General features: G+C 37.7%; 1 protein-coding gene across 1 annotated transcript; it reads right to left on the bottom strand.

The window, feature by feature from the left end:
• Positions 1 to 11,732: 11,732 nt before the first annotated feature.
• LOC143888878 (uncharacterized) lies at positions 11,733 to 18,490 on the bottom strand. Its single transcript, XM_077393267.1, has 4 exons — positions 17,348 to 18,490; positions 17,150 to 17,212; positions 12,447 to 14,612; positions 11,733 to 12,041 (listed from the first exon to the last, which is right to left on the bottom strand). Exons 1-3 carry the CDS (start codon positions 18,488 to 18,490, stop codon positions 13,389 to 13,391), a joined length of 2,430 nt encoding a protein of 809 aa, XP_077249382.1. The 3' UTR covers positions 11,733 to 12,041; positions 12,447 to 13,388.
• Between the last annotated feature and the right edge of the window lie 2,606 nt (positions 18,491 to 21,096).

Here is a 21,096-nt window from a genome sequence, read left to right as displayed (position 1 = left end):
TGTATGGGAAGGCATGTCATCTTCCTGTTGAGTTAGAACACAAAGCCTTTTGGGCAATTAAAATTTTGAATTTTGATTTGTCTAAGGCAGGAAATCTTAGAAAACTTCAACTTGTGGAATTAGAGGAATTACGTAATGATGCCTATGAGAATGCAAGAATTTACAAGGTGAAGACAAAGGCTTTTCACGATAAGCATATTTTGAGAAAATCTTTCAAGGAAGGTGAAAAAGTCCTTTTGTACAATTCAAGATTGCACATCTTTCCAGGTAAGTTGAGATCCCGTTGGGATGGTCCGTTCTTAGTGCATAAAATTTTCTCACATGGTGCTATTGAAGTTTTAAATCAAAAGAATGGTGAGATTTTCAAAGTGAATGGACAACGGTTAAAGCCATTCATTGCGCTACCTTCTACAAATTTGGAAGAGGCCATGGATCTCCATGAGCCTCTTTACTCTATGACATCATGATTGTATGAGGTACGCCCCCTCTCTTTTTATTGTCCTTGTATTCATTTATTTTTACATGCATTGAGGACACTGCATGATTTACATATGGGGGGTGTTAACTTATTTGTAAAATTCTTTCTATGGTTTACAGTAGGATTATTGCTTTTTCCCTTGTTTTTTGATATTTTGTAAAGGAAAGAAAGACTTAGATACCCTCTTGTATTTTAAAAGAAATTTTTTGTTTTATATCTTAATTTGAGAATTAAAAAAAAAACACTTTTTACCTATAGGGCGATCCAATGTGTAATCTTGTTTACTTAAGTCTTAGTTAGGAGACGAGATTAGACTTTGGACTTTTACATGGTTAGGAAAAACGTGGAATGAAATAGTGGAAAAAAAAAGTTTCTTTGATTCAGTCTTGACTTGTAGCCTTTTTTGCTCGAGTAAGTAAGCCCGAGGGGTGTTTACACCTAATTCCTTAAAGCCAACTGGCTTGAGAGTAATTGGCCTAAAGCTCATTTCAAGGGTCATCTAGAAAGCTTAAGGGGTTGAGACATTGCACGGATCAAAGTTATTTGAACTCTACTGCATCACTTTCTAAAGTCTCATGAAAAATATGATTTGGAGAAATATGCAACAATAATTCCAACGCTGCTTAGTAACCTGGGTGTCTGGTGCTTGCCCTGCATGTCATTCACGCCAACAGCAGTAGAGGAATAAATGAGTTCAAGCCTTGAAAAAAAAAATTTGGGAATGTTGAAAGAAAGGATGGAATCATGTAACTGTCAATATTTTTATCAAATTTCCGCACTAAGGTCTTTTGTAGACTAGACGGCATACATGGATCTATCCTATAGGGACAAAAGTATGAAAAACATTGAAAGGGTTTCTTGATTAAGATATATGATAATTTTACAACTTGAAATGGGATAATAAAATTTACGTATGGGGGTACTCTTGGTGGATTTCATTCTTGAGTAAAACATCAAGGCATTGGAATTGTTATATTCTATTTTATTTCGTAGTTCGACTTTGCATTTAAGTAAGAAAATTTTTGAATTTTGTGTGTAAATTCACTGTAAACACTCACAAGACACAACTCGTCCACTAGGGTAACCTAGGGGTTTAAAGGCTTATATGCACGTGCTAAGTGCAATCGTGATTCATACGAAAGTGAGTTAGAATTTTATTTTACTTGTTTTTAGTTTAGTTTAGTTTTCTTCTTCTTCTTGTTTGCTTGAGAACAAGCAAATCTTAAGTATGGGGGAATCTGATGAACACATTAATGTGTGAATTTTAGGTACTTAGGGATGCATATTCTTTAATTAAAGCGGTGCTATGATGGTATTTTCCCTTGTTTTTATGTTTCAGGTTATTTTTAGAAAATCCATGGAAAATGGGCTTGGAGGGGAAATTAATTCACATTTATTGACCGTCGTTTGAAGGGTCCAGATCAGCCCACAAAAAGGATTCAAGAGGTGCACTCATTGGTATCAAAATTCATATCGAGGCCTGCAAATTTAACGGTTCAGATCATATCAATGAGACGGTTTAGTGGTGCAAGTAATTTACAAGTTGACCGTCAATTGAATGGTTTGGATCGTTTATTGGAGATGAAAAGGAGAGGAGAAATATCAAGTGCTTGTGTACAATATAAAGGAGGGGTAGTCTTGCCATTTGCAAATAATTATGGCGATGGGTGTAATTATTTTGAAGAGTAGGGACAATATAGTAGTTTCATAAGCACCAGAAAAAGTTGAGTGGAATGGATGAATTCACCCCCTTACAACTCATCAATCACCGTATAACATTAGAGTTGAAAGCAAAAGGGGATCAAATTTGGTAATATGTACACCCAACTTTTATTATCTATTGTAACCGAGAAGAAAAATGGATCAAAATTGGTAACTTCCAACCAAACCAAATTTGAGCCCAAATTATACACGTTTTCTCCCCTCTTTGGACGTTATTTCCACACTATTATGGTTAGAAAAAACATGTGGAATCTTATTTTTAGTAATATCCACCCCTACTTCTTAAGCAATCAACTTATTTCCTATTGGTGGAGAGTTTCCAAAAGCAAAAGGAGCCAAAATAAGAAGGAAGTGGACGATTCCTACTTGCATTAAGAAAGTTGGCAAATTACCAAGAGGAGGTGGACGTTTTCTATTTATGGGGGCTCTCTATCTTCTCTCCTCTATATAGTTAACTAAAGAAATTCAATTTTTTCTCTCCCTTGGCTACCATCAACCAATTCCAAGAACTCAAATTCACAAGAAGGCTCAATCATCATGAATCGTCCAAGAAGAATTGGAGAGGAGTTTTAAAGAGGAGGGTAGAAAATTTCTTTTCTTTCTTTTGGAATATGCTTGTACTTGGACAGTTCAATTAAAGGGGAAGCACTCTTATTCTTTTGAATTATTGTTTATTTTTATTTCTTTTAGTTTAGATTATTGATCATGGTAATCTTTTATTATTTGTGTTTTGAATAAATAATGAGTAGCTAAATTTTTAATCTTAGGGTTTAGATGAAGCCTTAAGGGTAGATTAAATATGTTAGATTGTGTGATCTAATGGTCTAGATTCAATTTTGTGAATATAATTTTAATATACAAGGGGTTGTAAATTCGAATTATAGATCATATATGCCATTGATTATCTCTTGTATATGTGATCGTTGATGAGAATTTATACAGTCTTGTATAGATATTGAAAATTGTTTGTGTACTTGATCAATTACGAATGGGAAATCTCATCCATTGATTGGATTTTTCATTGATCGGATTGATCATCTATACAAGTCAAATTAATTCAAGATTGTGATCGAAGCGAATCTATATATACAAACTAATATTTTTTATCTAACCTATGGTGGATTCTAACCCTAAGATTTTTTATTTGAATTTTAGGCAACATTCTAATAGTTTTACAACTTTGCACCTTGATAGTTCTTTAAGTTTTTCATTAAATTAAATAATTATTGTGTTAGATTAATGACTAAATTAGTGGTTAAAATTCTCAATCAAATCAGTCCTTTAATTTATTTTATAAAAAAAATTAATAGTTAAATTGCTTGATTAGGGTTCACTTAGATTAGAGAAGTTGTTTCTATTAATTGAAAAATTGTTAGACTAGTAAATTGGCTTTAATTTAATCATCTAGATTAGATAATCAGTAGTAATATTTGGATAATTGTTCACTTTGCCTAAGTTAAGAGGTTTAATAGCTCTTCCTTGTGATCGACCCGTAGCTACGATTGACCCGTGCGCTTGCGGTATAATTTTGTGCAAACAGGGCCCACTGTCCCCGATCCGAGAGAGGCGGGGGGACGAGCCCCCACGCTAACAGTCGTCTCTATGGATCATCCACGTGAATGGAGAGCTCTACCAAGGAATTCTAGAAAGGAATGCCTCTCACAGCATGAGTGGCGATACAAAGGGTGAGATACCTCTCGATTCGGGGATTAGCCCAGATTCGAGGCGTACCTTAAACAAAGAAGAGTCACCATCCAAGGAAGTGGGCCAAGGATCCCATACTATGCTCTGTTGCAACGGATAACCAGAGATATAAAAGAAGGTTCGTGCCTGGTTACGAATTTGGAAGGTCCGAAGAGCACCTCGTCCGCCCAAGTGCAAGCACCTGGTCTCTTATGCAATTTATTATTAATTTTGAAGAGTTTTGGGCGAAAGTCATATGAAATGGGAACGAATATCTCCGAGAAGACGTCTATCAAATCATGCATGTCTCGGAGATGATTGATAAGCACATGTAAAAGGAATGAAATAAGTGTCGCCTGAGAATAGCTAGGTTATGAGTGTCATACCTAATTGGTGTCTAAGTTCTGGTGTGCAAACACATGCATGCTACAGCTAAAGGTATAGGATCTGTACATGAAAGTAAGAAAACACAGCAAAACACACAACACAATTCAATTCTATACATGACCAGACAAAATGAATCATAAAACTCTAATGCGACTTGACTCGGACCAAGATGGCCGTCCATCCCCGCTGCTCTACATATCCCGGCCTCGGGAAGAATCGGAGTCAACGTAGTTCGATGCCCTATTCTAAACTATGATGCCTAACCATCTATAACCGCTATCCTAGACTCGATCCACTAGACTCGACTGATTTTTAAAGTTTTTGCACAATTTACTTAAGTTCAAGTGAATTGTAATTTTTAGGACTCTTTATATGCCCTAACTAATGCAAGTTGGTTAGCCTTAAGCTAATGCAGGTGGGCCCTATATCCTATGTGTAACTAGGCTGTGCAACCTAATGAAAACCACGGGCTGACTATATGCTTCCTAGTCTAGCCATCGGTTCGACTAAGTGTCTAACCGATCGACTCGAGGCTTCCTAACTCTAGGGACACTCACACAACAGGACACACCATATCAAACAAATCAGGACAGCCTCCTAACTCTAAAACGCCCCAAACAGCTAAGACAGACTCCTAACTCTAGGGGAAGATCTTTTTGAAAAGGTTTTGAAGAATTTTTGTATTTTTTGAAGATTTGAAATGTTTTATTTTTAAAGTTTTGGCTAGACTTGGGATGTGGATCCCAAGCTGCACTACATACCCTACGAAAAGGGATCAAGCCAACGTAGTTCGGAAACTGATTTTCCTAACTACTCTCCTATGACTCAAGATTTTTGAGATTTTTGGTTTTTCAGATATTTTTTATGTTTTTGTTATTTTCGACACAAGAGGACAGAATCCTATCATCATAAGGGGAGGACAGACTCGTGATATCCCGCAAAGGTTGGACAGCATCCTATGCTTTGCGGGGGAAAAAAGACAGAATCACAACTCTGCAAAGGTTGGACGGAAATCTAACCCTTATGATGATAGGACAGACTCTTGAAAGACTGACTCTCTAGCTAATGACAGACTCATATGCTAATGGAAAAGACATTCTTGCTAAGGATAGACTCCTATGCTAATGGAAAAGACATTCTTGCTAAGGATAGACTCCTATGCTAAAAACTGACACTGAAATTAGGAATTCTAAGGAGGATGTGCTAATGAGACAAAGCATGTCTCTTAAAAGAGATGGAGGACAACTATGACCAATGAGACAAAGCCTGTCTCCAAAGGGGTTGAATTTTACCACATGAGACATAGCCTGTCTCCCTGAGGATAAACCTTTCTACGAGACAAAGCATGTCTCTCTAAAAGAATGTAACTTTGCTTACCTGAGACATAGCTTGTCTCCCTAAATTGGGGCTCTAAATGACAATGTTTAAGGGTATCCCAAAAGATAGGGCAAGTCTTAAAAACAAACGAGGGGAGGGCTACTCGGACTGAGCAAGTCCCCTAATGATGGGCTTGGGCTAGCGCCTTCATCGCCCTTTGCGATGAATGGATTACCTAAAGTATAAGTGCATTTAAAAGATTACAAACTCTCTACCTAAAGAAGGGGAGATAAGAGCAGAGGGTACTACCACATCAGGTAAATTCCTCTAAGACTGGGCTTGGGCTAACGCCTTCATCGCCCTTTTTTGCTATGATGAGAAAACAAACTAATAAGAATGGCACTTAAGAGACTAAGTCTTATATAAGAAAGAAAAGAAGAAAGATTTTCCATATGGATCCTGATAGTGCCACATTTTATCCTTTTCAGACCTTTTCTAGCAAAGAAATTCCGGCTGCTATGGTTGTAACTGGTCACCCAAGAAATTCTCTGCTTCACTGCACCTTAGAGTGGTTGAATGGTTGAATGGAAACTTTCAGTTCAGTTTACTACAAACTAAAGTGGCTAACAACTTTCTGATTAAGGATTGACAGCAATCCTTCAATGGATCAACATTATTTTCCAAAACCACACGAATCAAGATCTGCTCAGTTCTAATTGAAGGAGACAGAACTATCCTAAAATAGTTCAGAAACTGGACAGCCACTACCAAGGAAGAGTAACTGTCATAACGAAGTTGTAAGTTGTTTGCCAACTAAATCTGTGTTGTTGCAATGAATATGAACTAAAATGCCACGGGTTACAGCACAGAAGTGAAGAATTGTATTGAATCAATCTGGAGTTTTGCTGCACTTTTGCAAATGAAATTTTGTATAAAGTGTTGAAGGATTTGCCGAAGCTCAAATTTCAATGGGCAATGATTACTTCCAGCTCAAGAAAATCCTTCAGCTGAATGTTTAATCCAGAAACTAAAAAAAAAATATGTACCTTGATTGGATTAGTAACTAATCCAAGCATTCATGTTCGAAGAAATAATATTGAAGCCTTCTCAGTTCTTCTCAGTTCCAAGAAATGATATTCATGTTCCACTGTAGTAACTTACGATGCAGCTGAAGCCTTAGAAAATTCTAGTTTATAGTAGTTATGGCAATTAAAGCAAACGGCTTGTTCATCAACAACTAAGCCTGACAGTGCAAACACTAATGACCAAATGCTATCCCAATTCATAAAATGCACAAAAACAGGAACTGAACTTGATAATGATTATTAACAAATTTCATGTGGAGATCATAAACCTGTACATATCTTTTGAAAATTATAACAAAATTCAAGCAAATCGTAATCATTTTGTTTAAGAAAATCATCATAAGTTCCAACAAGATCAGGATCTTATTTTATCAAGCAAGCATTATTCAGAACTTACCATTAAAGTTGAGAAATAATAAGAATCCAGTAGAATTTCTGAGAAAAAAGCAAAAAAGCAAAGTACTTACCTTTCTTTTCAGAGTGATAGAGCAAAGGACTAACTCAAATACACCGTAGATGATGAAATTGGCACCAAAAATCCTCCAATTGCTCGATCCTCTTTTTTTCTTTTTCCCTTTTTCTTGCTCAATGTTCAGAATGAGTATCCCTCGATGCCTCGCCACCGGAATTTAGCAAATCTTTCAAATTCCATAGACCTGAAAGTCGCAGATTTCGCCGGAGAAGACAGAGTCACACAGAATTGCAGAAATAGTAACTTATGAAAGAGATCATAGTATCCGGAGATTTGCCCGATCTTAGTCGGAATCTTGTACGGAGATCGGAATCTTGTCTGAGAAGATGAGATTTGGGGAAGAAACCCTAAATCTCTCTCTCTAATTTTTTCTAGATCTGGAAATGATCTCTTGAAACTGAAATGTTTGAGTTCACCTGATCCAAATAAAAAGAGACAGGATTACATGGAGTTTTGCCGGATTCCGACGAGCATCACAGAGAAGATAAAAATAAAAATAAAAAAAGGTTTCTAGAGCTTCAGATCTAGGGTTCCTAACTAAAATCTAGCAAAGAAAAGATGACAAATAGTAGATCCAACAAAACTGTGATGGAATACAATAACAAAACGAGGCCGGAGCTCCGGCAACCTCGCTGGAGAAGATGATCGGAGGACACTAGGATTTCGATCGGCTCCCTCTTTCTCTGTACTCCTCTACTCTTGATTTTCTTCTTTTTTCCTCGGAATCAATGGAGCTCGTGGTGATAGAAATTAAAGAAGAAGAAGAAAAGTTGGGGATCTAGATGCAAAGATGACTAGTGGGGATCGGAATCCATGGAAGCAATGATAAAGATAGCTGATAAATGGTCGGGATCCGGCAAGAAATTTGCCGGAATCTGGCCGGAGTTATGATCGGAGAAGAAGAGAAAAGGGTTTGGGGTTTGGTTTTCTCCCTCTCTCTCCCTCTCTGCTATTTTTCAGATCTGAGAATAAGCTTCTTTCTTTCTTTCTTTTTTTGACGATGGATTCTTTTTATAATGAAGTGATAAATTCGACCTCTTTTTCTTATTTGGACAACCACCTTTCGGATAATCCACCCCCCCTATATGAACTTGCACTACGACTTTGCTTGACTCGTTCGCTAAGCAAACGCGCCCGAATTTCGATGAAATTATGCGGGGACCTCAGTGAGACCCTCAGCTAGCCTAGGGTGAAATTTGGGACCCTAGTTGATTGATTTGATTGGGTTTTACACAATATTGGAAGGTTTAGGGCACGGTCAAAATGGGGTGTCTACACCCACTCATGATATACCATTCCGGTCAAGCAGTGTAAGCCTCACAAATGCATTTGCAAAACTATTAAAACTTCTTAGGGGCCTTTTGGATATGCAGATTTTAGAATCCAGGTTTTTAGTTTGAAAACAGTGTAAAAGAGGGTTCATGATCAAGCAGCTGTATGCTGTCATGACAGCATTTCTTGGATTTTTTTCACATGTGAAACTGACGGAGGGGGTGTACTTGTCACGTTTTGAAACCACAGGGGGTCTAAGTGTATTTTTCCCATTTATGTAACTTTATAGATAGGGATTACGGGGTAGGGCCAGAGCCATCCACATCTCCGCCCCGTCCCAGTCATCGCTTAACAGATCCTCGTTTTCGCAGGTTTCATTGCCAGCCCTATCCACAAGGTTGCGAGCAATTAACCCATAAGGATAAGTAATCAAAAGCCTAGGGAATCTATTTCCTACCCCTAGAGATTCGCAAATTTCTTTGAAACTCAAAACCGACTCAAAGGGGTTCCAGGTTAGATTACATCACAACCAACAGTGAGGCAAACCCGTTGGCTCGATCAGGGTGAATCATGCTAGCTTGGAGATATTTGAGTTCTTTTCCCCTTGTTTTTTTGTCTCCTGCCTTATAGTTGTTTCTTTTTTCCTTTGTTTTTTGGGAAAATTCTCAAAAAATATGATTTTTATCCGAAATTATCAAAAAAGGGTTAAGTTGGCTAATTTCTCAAAAAAGGGGGAAACGCATCCCGGGAGTATTTTTTTGACGAAAATGCCCTTTGGGCACTGTTCACCTACCATCTTCTTACCTTCTCGCTTATCTCTCTTGTTTTTTACTCTTTTTTGAAGCTGAAATCTCCCTCCTCTTGAAACGATGAGCTCTTGGCCGGAGAAGAAGAGATTTTCGCCGGAAGGTCGTTCATTTTCCATTCTTCGCAAACAGGTGCCAAATTGGCTTAATGGGTCGACCTGCAGGTTGACCTTTGTGGCATATTTACAAACAAGTGAGAATTTGCCTTGATAGGTTGACCTTTTCACCATTTCACCAAACAGGTAGGAAGACTAATTACAGATCGACCTTTCCACCATTCTGTCAGACAGATGTAAAACAAGTGAAAACGGGTCGACCGATTCGATGCAATTTAAAAAAAAAACAAAAAAACACAAACGTCGTTTGCAAAAACCACTCCCCATAAAGACCACTTCCACACCCCCCCCTCCAATTTCTACTCTGGAACCACTATTTATAGCTTGGAACCACTACATAATGGTAAATAGTGGTTCCTACGTATAATTAGTGGTTCTTATGTATAATTAGTGGTTCCTAGGTATAGTGAGTGCTTTTGAGTGTTTAAAACCCTATAAGTACAGTCATTCTTACAAGTATTAGGCCATCTAAACTATGAACCACCATAACATCCGAGTGTTTAGAAAACTATTTAACCCATTGTTCATAAATTCATTGCAACATTGACACCCAATTAAGTACTATTAGATTGTGTGAAGCAATATTTCTAATCTGGAACCACTACATAATGGTAAATAGTGGTTCCTATGTATAATTAGTGGTTCCTAGGTATAGTGAGTGCTTTTGAGCGTGTAAAACCCTATAAATACAGTCATTCTCACAAGTATTAGGCCATCTAAACTATGAACCATCATAACATCCGAGTGTTTAGAAAACTATTTAACCAATTGTTCATAAATTTATTGCAACATTAACACCCAATTAAGTACTATTAGATTGTGTGAAGCAATATTTCTACTCTGGAACCACTATTTATACATTGAAACCACTACATAATGGTAAATAGTGGTTCCTACGTATAATTAGCGGTTCCTAAGTATAATTAGTGGTTCATAGGTATAGTGAGTGCTTCTGAGTGTTTAAAACCCTATAAATACAGTCATGCTCACAAGTATTAGGCCATGTAAATTATGAACCACCATAACATCGGAGTGTTTAGAAAACTATTTAACTCATTATTCATAAATTCATTGCAACATTGACACCCAATGAAGTACTATTAGATTGTGTAAAACAATATTTCTACTTTGGAACCACTAAATAGTGGTTCTTAAGTATAATTATTTGTTCCTAGGTATAATGAGTGCTTATGAGTGTTTAAAACCTTATAAATACAGTCATTCTCACAAGTATTGGGCCATCTAAACTATGAACCACCATAACATCTGAGTGTTTAGAAAACTATTTAACCCATTACTCATAAATTCATTACAACATTGACACCCAATTAGATTGTGTGAAGCAATATTTCTACTCTGGAACCACTATTTATACCTTGGAACCACTATTCCTCCATCAGAACCACTATATAGTGGTAAATAGTGGTTCCTAGGTATAATTGTTGCTTCTGAGTGTTTAAATATTGTTTCCCAGATATCAACAGTGGTTCCGAGAACAAAATATTGTTTCTACACATTTAAATAGTGGTTGTAATTGTATAGACATGAGTTTCATCCGAGTTTACTCTACATAGAAACATAGAGGGCAATCGAGAGATAGATAGATTATGACAATACACCATAGCATTGTAAAGATGATGATGACAATAACAAATCCCTAACAAATAACCAAGATGATGACAATACACCATAGCATTGTAAGGAACATGTTAAACATATGCAAATGTATCACAATGGACCTACCAGAGAAGCTTATAGGTTTGATAGCCAAAGAAAAATAAAGAGATCCAATGCTAGATTTTAGGAGAGGGGAGTTTCACCTCTCTGCAATGGAATTTTAAAACAAACAATGGAGTTTCGTTTGGGCATGGGGAAGAAGAAGATAAAAAGTTAAAAATGTTAGGTGAAATGCATTGGGATCTGTTGCTTATATTTTTGGAGGGAAAACCAACACAAGAGCAATTTTGTCCTAAAACACTCATTGGGATGCGTTTCACCCTTTTTTGAGAAATTATCTAACTTTACCCTTTTTTTTGAGATTTTCATATAACAATCATATTTTTTTGAGAATTTTCCCTTGTTTTTTGGTTGCGGGTAATAACCACATTGGTCACCCCTTCTTTTTCGATAAAATTTATCATCATTCAGAAGGAAAAAAACAGTAATCAAAAGCCTAAAAAAGATAACTCTCCAACAAAAGAGAACAACATAAAAAGCATCCACTAAACTTTTATGGCCCTGTTTGTTTTGTATTTTGAGAACCAATTGTGAGTCCAAAACTGAATATTGGTCTTAAATTAAACATTATTTTGACTCCAATAATCAGTTATGGAATCACAATTGGTTCTCGAAATCCAAAACAAATAGGGACTTAGGCCATGTTTGGCAACCATAAAAAAAAAAATTCATGGAATTTTAGCTTATCAATTGTTGAGAGAGAGAGAGAACTGAGATGGCATGAATGAGGAGATGATGCAAAGTGACAGAAAAACAAGGAAAAATAAAACTTTATTTTCATGTATCCATCTTGCAAGGAATGGGGTTCGGTTGGCCCTTGAGCAGTTCGATTTATTACTACCTTGAGCTTTTTCCGAACCTATGCTATCTTTTCTTTTGGCTTTCTCATGTAACCATCTTGTTCTATTCTTCTGTGTTTGTATTTGACCATCTCGGTCTTTCTCTTTGAATGAAATTTCAACCATCCTGAAAAAAAAAAAAATAGTCAAAGTATACACATAATAGGATAAAGTACATCATTGCTCAAGAAGCAGCAATCATCACTTCGCTGCCTTTGAAGAATTAAAAAGTTAGAGAATCTAGGGATGCCACAGTGTGACTCTAAAGATTTTTCAGGTGCCAGGACTATAACAACAAATTTTAGTTGCAAGGTTCCTGGGATTTGTCTTTAATGCGTTTATCCAACCAAAACACATTTGAACTGTGACAAAAGTCTAGACAACACAAACAAAATAAGCATGATATTCTTACTCACAGATTTCACCCAAGATAAGCTATAAGAGCTAAAATAAAATAATTGCCATCAAAGAACTAAGAACTAATAAAATTGAATGACAAAAATTGCACCAAATCAAGTGTCAGAGAGCAAACCACTGCAGTGAAGTACGTAGAGCGCTCTAGCCTATGAGTTTTTTTTTTTTTGATGGGTAAACTGGGGTTAGGCAGACCCCAACCAGATATATTAAAGAAAGAAAAAGGTTACATTCGATGATATAAGACTCCCGAGGAGTCATTAACAACAATTCTATTAAGCTCGGAAGGAACACAACTAGGATACAGAAATTCCCCTTTTGGATCAAAATTTTCTTTAGAGAGGAGATCTGCTGCTTGATTTGCCTCTCTCCAAATGTGAGAGATATCCCAGGAATTGTAATTTGAGAGAATCTTATGAATCTTGGCAACAGTTGGGATCTTGTGCCAAGGGCAAGCCAAGCTCCCTTGAATAACTTTAACAGCGTTGAGGGAATCAGATTCTACCCAAAGATGAGAATTGAACTAGGAATTTGCAAGGAGAATTCCCTTGTAGATAGCCTCGATTTCAAGGCAGAGGATGTCCTCTTGGGGAACTTCAAGAGAGAAGTAGCCAAGAATATCTCCATGGTGGTTCCTCATTAAGCCTCCAACTCCAGCAGAGCAATTTAAGAGGGAGGCATCAGTGTTGACTTTCACAATGTTTCGGTCAGGAGGCTTCCAACTGCAAGTTCTCCAAATTTTTTGGGGAGTGAATAAGGGAATATCTAGATGAGAGGCTAGGCGGGATTTAGTAGTATTCAAAGTGTTGGATAGACCCAGGGCAAGGGTGCGGCATCTGGTGCATAAAAGGATGTTTAATAAGATTGCTTGCTTGTGGTTCTCCTTTTGATTATGCATTCTGAAATTTCTTTCTATCCAGATGGCACAAATAGAGCTACAGAATGCAATTCTGAAATTTCTTTCTATCTCCATGGCGGGTTGTCATGTTCCACACTACCAGTTTCTGTAAAAATTTAAAAAAAAAAACATAATGCCAGAAAATAAACTGAAATATCTAACTTATTGGATAGCGAGCACCATACAGAAAAATACATATATTTCAATTGTTTTGTTATGAAAACATCGCAACATCTGAATCGCACCCAATTCTTTAGAGGAATTGTCTAATCCTACAGCTCCAATCATATTTTTGTATTCCCTCTGTATTTTAGGAACTTTCTGTTGATTCTCGATCACAAACTTCTCCTTGAAGTCCTTCTCAGTCATTAACAACACCCAAGCCAGATTCAAATCCTTATCCATCAGACCTTCTGACATGAGAATTTGCATGACCGAACATCTAGGTTGAATTCTCTTCTCAAAGCTAAGACTCAAAATAGTTGGGTTTCTAGAAATAACTGATGGCTTCCAACCCATTTTGTTCACAAAGTGACCACTCATTTTCCTAATTTTCTTCTCTGATATAGCCATGCATCTAGGTTGCCTTTTGAATGCATTGAGTATCTCATTCTCAGACCAACCCTCACTCCTATAAACCTCCAATTTTGCTTCCCAGTTCGATTTGCTTATCCCTGACATAATGCAGACTGCTTGGATGAAAATTGATTTTAAGGGATTGAAAGCCAACTCCTTAATCGCCATTATATTCTCACTAAAACGATCAGGATTCACCATCAGTGCAGTAGGTTGAGTCAGGAGCAATTTTGAAATTCCCGGTTCTGGTACACCAAGTTTTTGCAAGGTTGATACATTGGATACCATCCGTTCTTGGAAACCCAAATGAAGAAGACCCGATGAGCGTCTGAGAGCGAAGACAATGTTTTCGTTGGTACGAAGATGACTTCTAAGGAAATCAATGGAAGGTATGATGTGCTTCTTTAAGCTCCTTCCCAAGATATATGGGCTTGAACAGAGGATCTTTGCAAGGTGAGGGCCAGAAAGGCCCAAATCACAGAAAAACTCAAACTTGGGCTTTAGGGTTTTGTCTGGATTGGCTAAGAGTAATGAAGGGAACTTGGTAATGAGCTTTGAGATTTGGGTTTTGTCAAAATCATAGTTTTGGAGTAAACAAAGGACAGAGTCTGGTTTTTCAGCTGTTTCAATGCTTACTTTCTTGGCAGCTAAAAGAGCTGCTGCTTCTGATAGCCCACATGAATTAACAACGTAAGAGACTGTAAATGAAGATTGGCCATTAGGGTTTGATAAGGTGGAAATGGATTTCAGATATGGGTTCTGACAAAACTCAAATGAGCAAATGGAGCTTATTTTAAAATTGAAGGACGCCTTTGCACTTCAAATGCACAGAGCTGCTATAATCAGAAAACACAAACTCGTGAGTTCAAATCCCACAAATCCACTTCAGGTTCATGGTATTAAGCTATCTCGAAAAGTTCAGATGGCAAAGGCTTCTTCAATCTAAAAAAGCATATTAATGCTGCTTACAAAAGCATCTAAGGCTTGTGTCAACATAGTAGTTCCGTTACTGTGCTAAGGCCATTAAATTGCTTCAACTTTCGATCAGATTGTGGCATTCATTGAATTCCACTAAACTACAAAACCTCTTTAGATCTGTTATAAGCTCATGGCAGTAAAGATGGAAGACAAAAAATTGAATGCGCATAAGAACAAAAACTCTGTTCCGTGAAACTGATTTTCATATGCCCGGTTTCAATACCTCTGAAAAACACAAGGCAACTATTTCAGAAGATCACCATTGACAAATTAGGTTGTATTAGGATCCAAACCCTCAAAATTCCAAAAATGCAAGTGAAATTAAATGCACTCCAATAAACTGAGGATTTTACATTTCCAACGATTTCCACCAAAAACCTTAGTTGATCTGAGGCAGTAATTTCATGTTTATAGAATTCTACTTACAGGTTTATGGAGGATGAGATCCAACACTAAATATGCATAAAATGCCATAGAAATCAGCAACCTTGTGACGTATCTTTAACAGGGCAAATCCGCACACTTCCCAGGGATTTCTTCAATCAGCTGTGATTTTCTTCATCAAACCACACAATTGATCTAGCAAGGGGATGCTAAGATAACGAAATTGGAAGAAGAAATACCTGCTTTTAGCAAGGTAAATGCAGAAACAACTAGAGCAGCTCGAATCCACCTTTTTCCTTACAATTTTCAACATGAATCAGTCTCCCCACCTGGAAGAAACTTCCTTTACAAAATCCTTTCTCCAAAATTCATTCAAAATTACGATGTCCAAAAACTAAAATGACAATGGAGGGATAGCTATTTATAACTCCCTCTATAAATGAAATGTAAATGCAAACGAAACTAAAAGGCCTAATCTAAATGAAATGGCAATTAAGTATTACTTGTCCAAACTATGCTCACTTATTGACTTAAAAAAACATGTAAAAACTCCAAAATGGCTAAACTACCCCCACTCTACTTGTTTACACTAATGTAACAAAGCAAATCCTTGGTTAACGAAGCAACTTGGGCTGATGTAGACTTTATTAAGGGAATGCTCCTGCATCACACTCCCCTTCTTGAAAGAACTCAACCTTGAGTTCCCCACCAGCCCCATTGTCGATGTAGTCCACCCGGATAAAAAATGTAGACGATCCTTGCTCTATTTAGGATGGTATCTTCATAGTAATCATCCATCTTGAGTTCTCTTTGCATCATAGCATTCTTCATGTCAAAATGTTGATGTCAGCCAGCCTCATGGTGTAAAAAATGAGTACTGAACAGCCCATGCAAAGATGTAAGGGCATATACCTCATAGAATTCCCCAATGGTACAAAAGTCACCTTGGGAAACACAACAAGGTCTTCAATCTCTGTCCCATGTGTGTCATGGCTGATTTTTTTTCACTCATTTCTTCCTTCAGGCTCTGTAATTCATTGGAATCCTTAATCTTCAACAACTTGGAAACCCGGACGCATGAAATAAGAAATGACACTGAAACATGGGATTTTCATGCAAGTTGTTGAGTTAACTCAGACAATGAAAGATTCCATAGCATTTATGAAAAGATCTACAATCTTGGTTTATTTTCTATACAGCAAAAGCTATGAGGCATTAATTTTTCTGGTGTTTTCAAGGGAAGTTTCTTTTGAAAGTATCTCTAATAGTAGGCACATAACTGGTTAAGGACCTTCACGGTCTTTTCCGTTGATAAAATTATTTCAAATTCAAAACCTACTTCAGAAATCTGGTGATGTAACCTTCTTGGATTTTTATGCAAATTCTTTTTTCAATTTAATTTGGTAACTTCAAGGGAGGATAACTTCAGAAATCTGCACTCAATCTCTCGAAGTGCAACTTTGCTAAGTATTGGAGTTCAAAAGCAAGTTCAACAAAGTGGATGGAATTTCTTAACACTTAAACAAGAAATATCTCGTTCACCACATATGATTTGGAGAGAAAATACAAAGCCTTAGAGGTACATAGAGGAAGAGTGTAAAAGAAAAATAGATGGTCAAGGGGCATGCATGATAACATAAAGCAGCTCATTGTTCAAGAAGCAGTAATTTTTTACTTGCCGACTTTGAAGAATTAGAAAGTTGACCTAGAGATGCTCCAATATGAGTCTAAGGATTTTCTGGTGACAGGATTAGAACAACTTTTAGTTGCTGCGATTTGTTTTACTGCATTTAGCGAACCAAAACACATTTGAATTGTGACCAAAGTCTAGACTACACCCACAAGTAGTACCATATTTTTCATCACAAGTTTCATCGCAGATAAGCTAAAAGAGTCTAAAATAAAATAATTGCCATCAAAGAACTAAGAACTAATGGCACTGAAAGACAAAAAAATTGCACCAAATCAAGTGTCAGAGGGCAAACCGCCATAGGGAGGAACGTCGTGCTCTCCAACCTACGAGTTGTCAGCTTCGAGCCTATCAGTTTCTGCAAAATACAAAAAAAAAAAAAAAATGCCAGAAAACAAACTGACAAAAACATATATTTCAAGTGCTCTGCTATTAAAACTTTACAACTTTTGAATTCCACCCAAGTCCTTAGAACCAATGTCTAATCCTCTACAGCTCCAATCATGTTTTCGTATAACCTCCGTATTTTAGGAATTTTTTCTTGGTTCTTGATCACAAACTTCTCCATGAAGTCTATCTCAGTCAATTTCAAAACCCAAGCCAGATTTAAATCCTTATCGATCAAACCTTCGGACATCAGAATTTGCATAACCGAACATCTAGGATGAACTCTCTTCTCCAAACTAAGGTTCAAAAGAATAGGGTTTCTGGATATAAACGATGGCTTCCAGCCCATTTTGTTCACAAAGTAATCGCTCGCTTTCCTAATTTTCTTCTCTGATATAGCCATGCACATAGGTTGACTTTTGAATGCATAAACTACCTCATTCTCAGACCAACCCTCACTCCTATAAACCTCCAATTTTGCTTCCCAGGTCAATTTGCTTATCAATGACATAACAAACACTGCTCGGATGAACGTTGATGTTAAGGGATCGAAACCCATCTCCTTAATCGTCATTATATTCTCACTAAAACGATCAGGATTCACCATCAGTGCTCTGGATTGGTTCATGATCAATTTCAAAATTCCTGATTTTGGTACGCCATGTGTTTCCAAGGTTGATACATTGGATACCATCCGTTTTTGGAAACTCAATTGAAGAAGACGCGATGAGCGTCTGAGAGCAAAGACGATGTTCTCATTGGTACTAATGTGACTTCTAAGGAAATCAATGGAAGGCATGATTTCCTTCTCTAAGCTCCTTTTCAAAATATATGGGTCTGAACAGAGGATCTTTGCAAGGTCAGGGCCGGAAAGGCCCAAATCACGAAAAAAGCCAAACTTGGGCTTCAGGGTTTTGTCTGGTTTGACTAAGAGTAATGATGGGCACTTGGTAATGAGCTTTGTGATGTGGGTTTTGTCAAAATCATAGCTTTGGAGTGAAGAAAGGACAGAGTCTGGTTTTTTAGCTGTTTCAATGCGGACTTTCTTGGCGGCTAAAAGAGCTGCTGCTTCTGATAGGCCACATGAATGAACAAGGTAAGAGACTGTAAATGAGGGTTGGTCATTAGGGTTTGATAAGGTGGAAATGGATTTGAGATATGGGTTTTGAAGAAAAAAGACATAGGTGGTCGTTGAATGTTGTGTGAAGCTGATTCCAAATAGTCTGGTACGAAGAAAATGAAGAGACATTGGTGCAGTAAAGGGAGTTAGATAAAACTTACAGATTGGATGAGGTAGAAAGTATTCCAAGGGATTTGAGATCTGGATTCCTTAACCATCATTTCGAACGTACTCGTTGATCGATTCAAGATGGATAGTGGGGAGCGGGAAAAAGAAGGAAGCAACAATGGTTTTATGTGTTTTTAGGGTTCACAAGCATCGGAAAACCCTTTCATCTTGGCTTGCAGTGTAGGATCATCCCAATGCGTGGGTCGGGTTGAACCCGAATTTGGGGCGGGTTGGGTTCGGGTCCGGGTTGGGGTTTGGCAACCCGACCAAAATCCGGGTTGGGTTGGGTTGGGTTGGGCATCAGGCAACCCGACCTAACCTGTAACCCGGCAAAAAAATAAGATTAACACGTTAGTTTTTGACATTTTTAATTTTTCACGTGTTGTTTTTTCTAGCTTCTAATTTTCTATCCTTGAAAATATAATAGTGTATACTTTATATACTTATCAAAAAGTCAAAAACAAGAGGTAAACGCAAATCCTAACCTAGAAAGTAGAAATCTTTATTCTCTATTTCTATTTTAGAGAAGCAAGCAGCCTCCAATCCTCCATCAGACCATCTCTCATTCTTCTTCGGTTCTTCCGCCACAGGACCTACAAGGTTCTCTCTTTCCGATTTTTTTCATTAAGATTTAAAGAGGCATTTGATGGGGTAACTAATTTAAAGAGGCATTTTTTTCATTAAGATTTCAGCAGAAACCCAACCCAACTTGGGAAATCGGGTTGGGTTGGGTTAGGTTCGGGTTAGGGAAAAATCAATTTGGGTTGGGTTAGGTTAGCCAAGCCGGGTTGAAACTCGGGTTGGATTGGGTTAGGATTGGGGGTTGAAGTTTTTAGTGGGCCACCACATTGACAAAAAACAGTAAAGCAGAGATTAGGAGAAGATCTGTCATTGGATTAAACGTGTTAGAATCAATTTGCATCCTTGGATCGAGCCCATGCTAGATGATTATCCTTGCACTAGTATTCTGGATCCGTGCTATGGTTGCAAAATGGGGCGCTCCACGCCATCAAAATATGTTGTGTAATATAGTAGGCCCTACCCAAATGGATTTAGCCATTTGGGGTAGAGCTGGTGGGTCCTACCCAGCTATAACATTGAGGTTAAAATGGTGGGACCCACCCTATGCATGTTTTGGTAGAGATGATGGGTCCCACCCGTACGGTGTAAAATGGTAGGCCCACGCCATAAAAAAAACATGTGTTAAGCCGCAGTCACATCCCATTATAACATGAGCTGTAAATTGGTGGCCCCACTCTATGGATGGGTTTGGATGGAGATGGTGGGCCCACCCCATCATAACATAAGGCGCAACCGCGCAACATGGTGGCCTCACCCATGCTAGGTATAGTTATAAATCACTGGGCCCGACCCATCATACCAACAGGTGTTAAAATAGTGGGCCCCACCATACCTAGATGCAGAGATAGTGGCTTGACGAATGCTTGGTATAGTTTCTTTTTGCCATTGTTTTTTAATGCTTGTAATGACCATCTCAGTAATCAAAAGCCTAAACAAAGTTCTCGAGGTGACATTTAAGAGGATTTTTAACTATTTGGCTCCGTTCTTTTCAACGTAAAAATGGACGTAAAATTTGTTTTATGTTCATTTTTACTGCATAAAACAAATTTTACGTCTATTTTTACAGCGAAAGAAACAGAGCCTTATTTAAAAAAATGAATTTTCCTATTGTTGTTCTCAGGTGCCCAGGATTTTCTGCTCCTTTTAGAGGTTGTTTTCCCTTTTTTCTGCTGAGGTTAGGTGGAATCATAGTTTATCAAGTGTTAAGGGGCAGGGAGAGTAGGAGATAAGGGAAAATAAAACTCCATTTTGAATAGATTTTTTTTCCTCACCCTAATTTTCAGCCACTTCCCACTCTCATTGCCCCTCTCCCACCACTTGATAAACCAATCTTCCATGGAAAAAACTTTCATAGCTTATCAAGTGTCTCCAATTTCACTGAGTTTTGGGCTATGGCCACACTCTATGGTGCACCAAGTTCAAGGTCCATGGATGGTATAGGCATAGAAGCACAAAGCGGGGGCAGGGGCAAGGGCGGGGCAAGGGCGCATAGGGTATAGAAGAGTCTAAGGTTGGGAGCATCGTGGGAGCATTAAGATAATATTTTCTTCATGTCTTTCAAAATTCAAGTACATTAAAAAATAGTAATTTCTAACTGTCTTCATATCAATCTTTCAAAATTTGTGGTGCGTCAAGTTCAAGGTCCATGGATGGTATAAGCATAGAAGCACAAAGCGGGAGCGGGAACGGGGGCGGGGAAGCATGGGGTATAGAAGAGTTAAAGTTGGGAGCGTCGTGAGAGCATTAATGTAATATTTTCATCATATGTCTTTCAAAATTCAAGTACATTACAAATAGTAATTTCTAACTATCTTCATATAAATCTTTCAAAATTTTAGTACATCAACAAGCAGTAATTTTTCTAACCGTCTTCATTTTCATGCCATCTTTCCTCATGCCTTTTGAAAATTTGCCTATGTGATTGCTCCAATGAAATACTTTGAACAGTTTGAGGGGGGTTTGATGCAAGTTAATTGGTGATGGGG

The sequence above is a fragment of the Tasmannia lanceolata genome, unplaced genomic scaffold, assembly GCF_043159265.1.
Source record: "Tasmannia lanceolata isolate RefF3 unplaced genomic scaffold, GAP_Taslan_0.1 ptg000012l, whole genome shotgun sequence".
In the NCBI taxonomy this organism is placed as follows: Eukaryota; Viridiplantae; Streptophyta; class Magnoliopsida; order Canellales; family Winteraceae; genus Tasmannia; species Tasmannia lanceolata.
This window is presented reverse-complemented; position numbering and strand designations above follow the sequence as displayed.

What these genes read in the sequence shown, in the direction of transcription:
- LOC143888878 (XM_077393267.1), bottom strand. Translation starts at nt 18,490, where the DNA reads ATGTCTCTTCATTTTCTTCGTACCAGACTATTTGGAATCAGCTTCACA. An exon ending in ACGAAAACATGATTGGAGCT is followed by an intron (nt 17,213 to 17,347) that starts GTAGAGGATTAG and finishes TGTATTTTGCAG; the next exon opens with AAACTGATAGGCTCGAAGCT. An exon ending in CGACGTTCCTCCCTATGGCG is followed by an intron (nt 14,613 to 17,149) that starts GTTTGCCCTCTG and finishes TGAAGTGCAAAG; the next exon opens with GCGTCCTTCAATTTTAAAAT.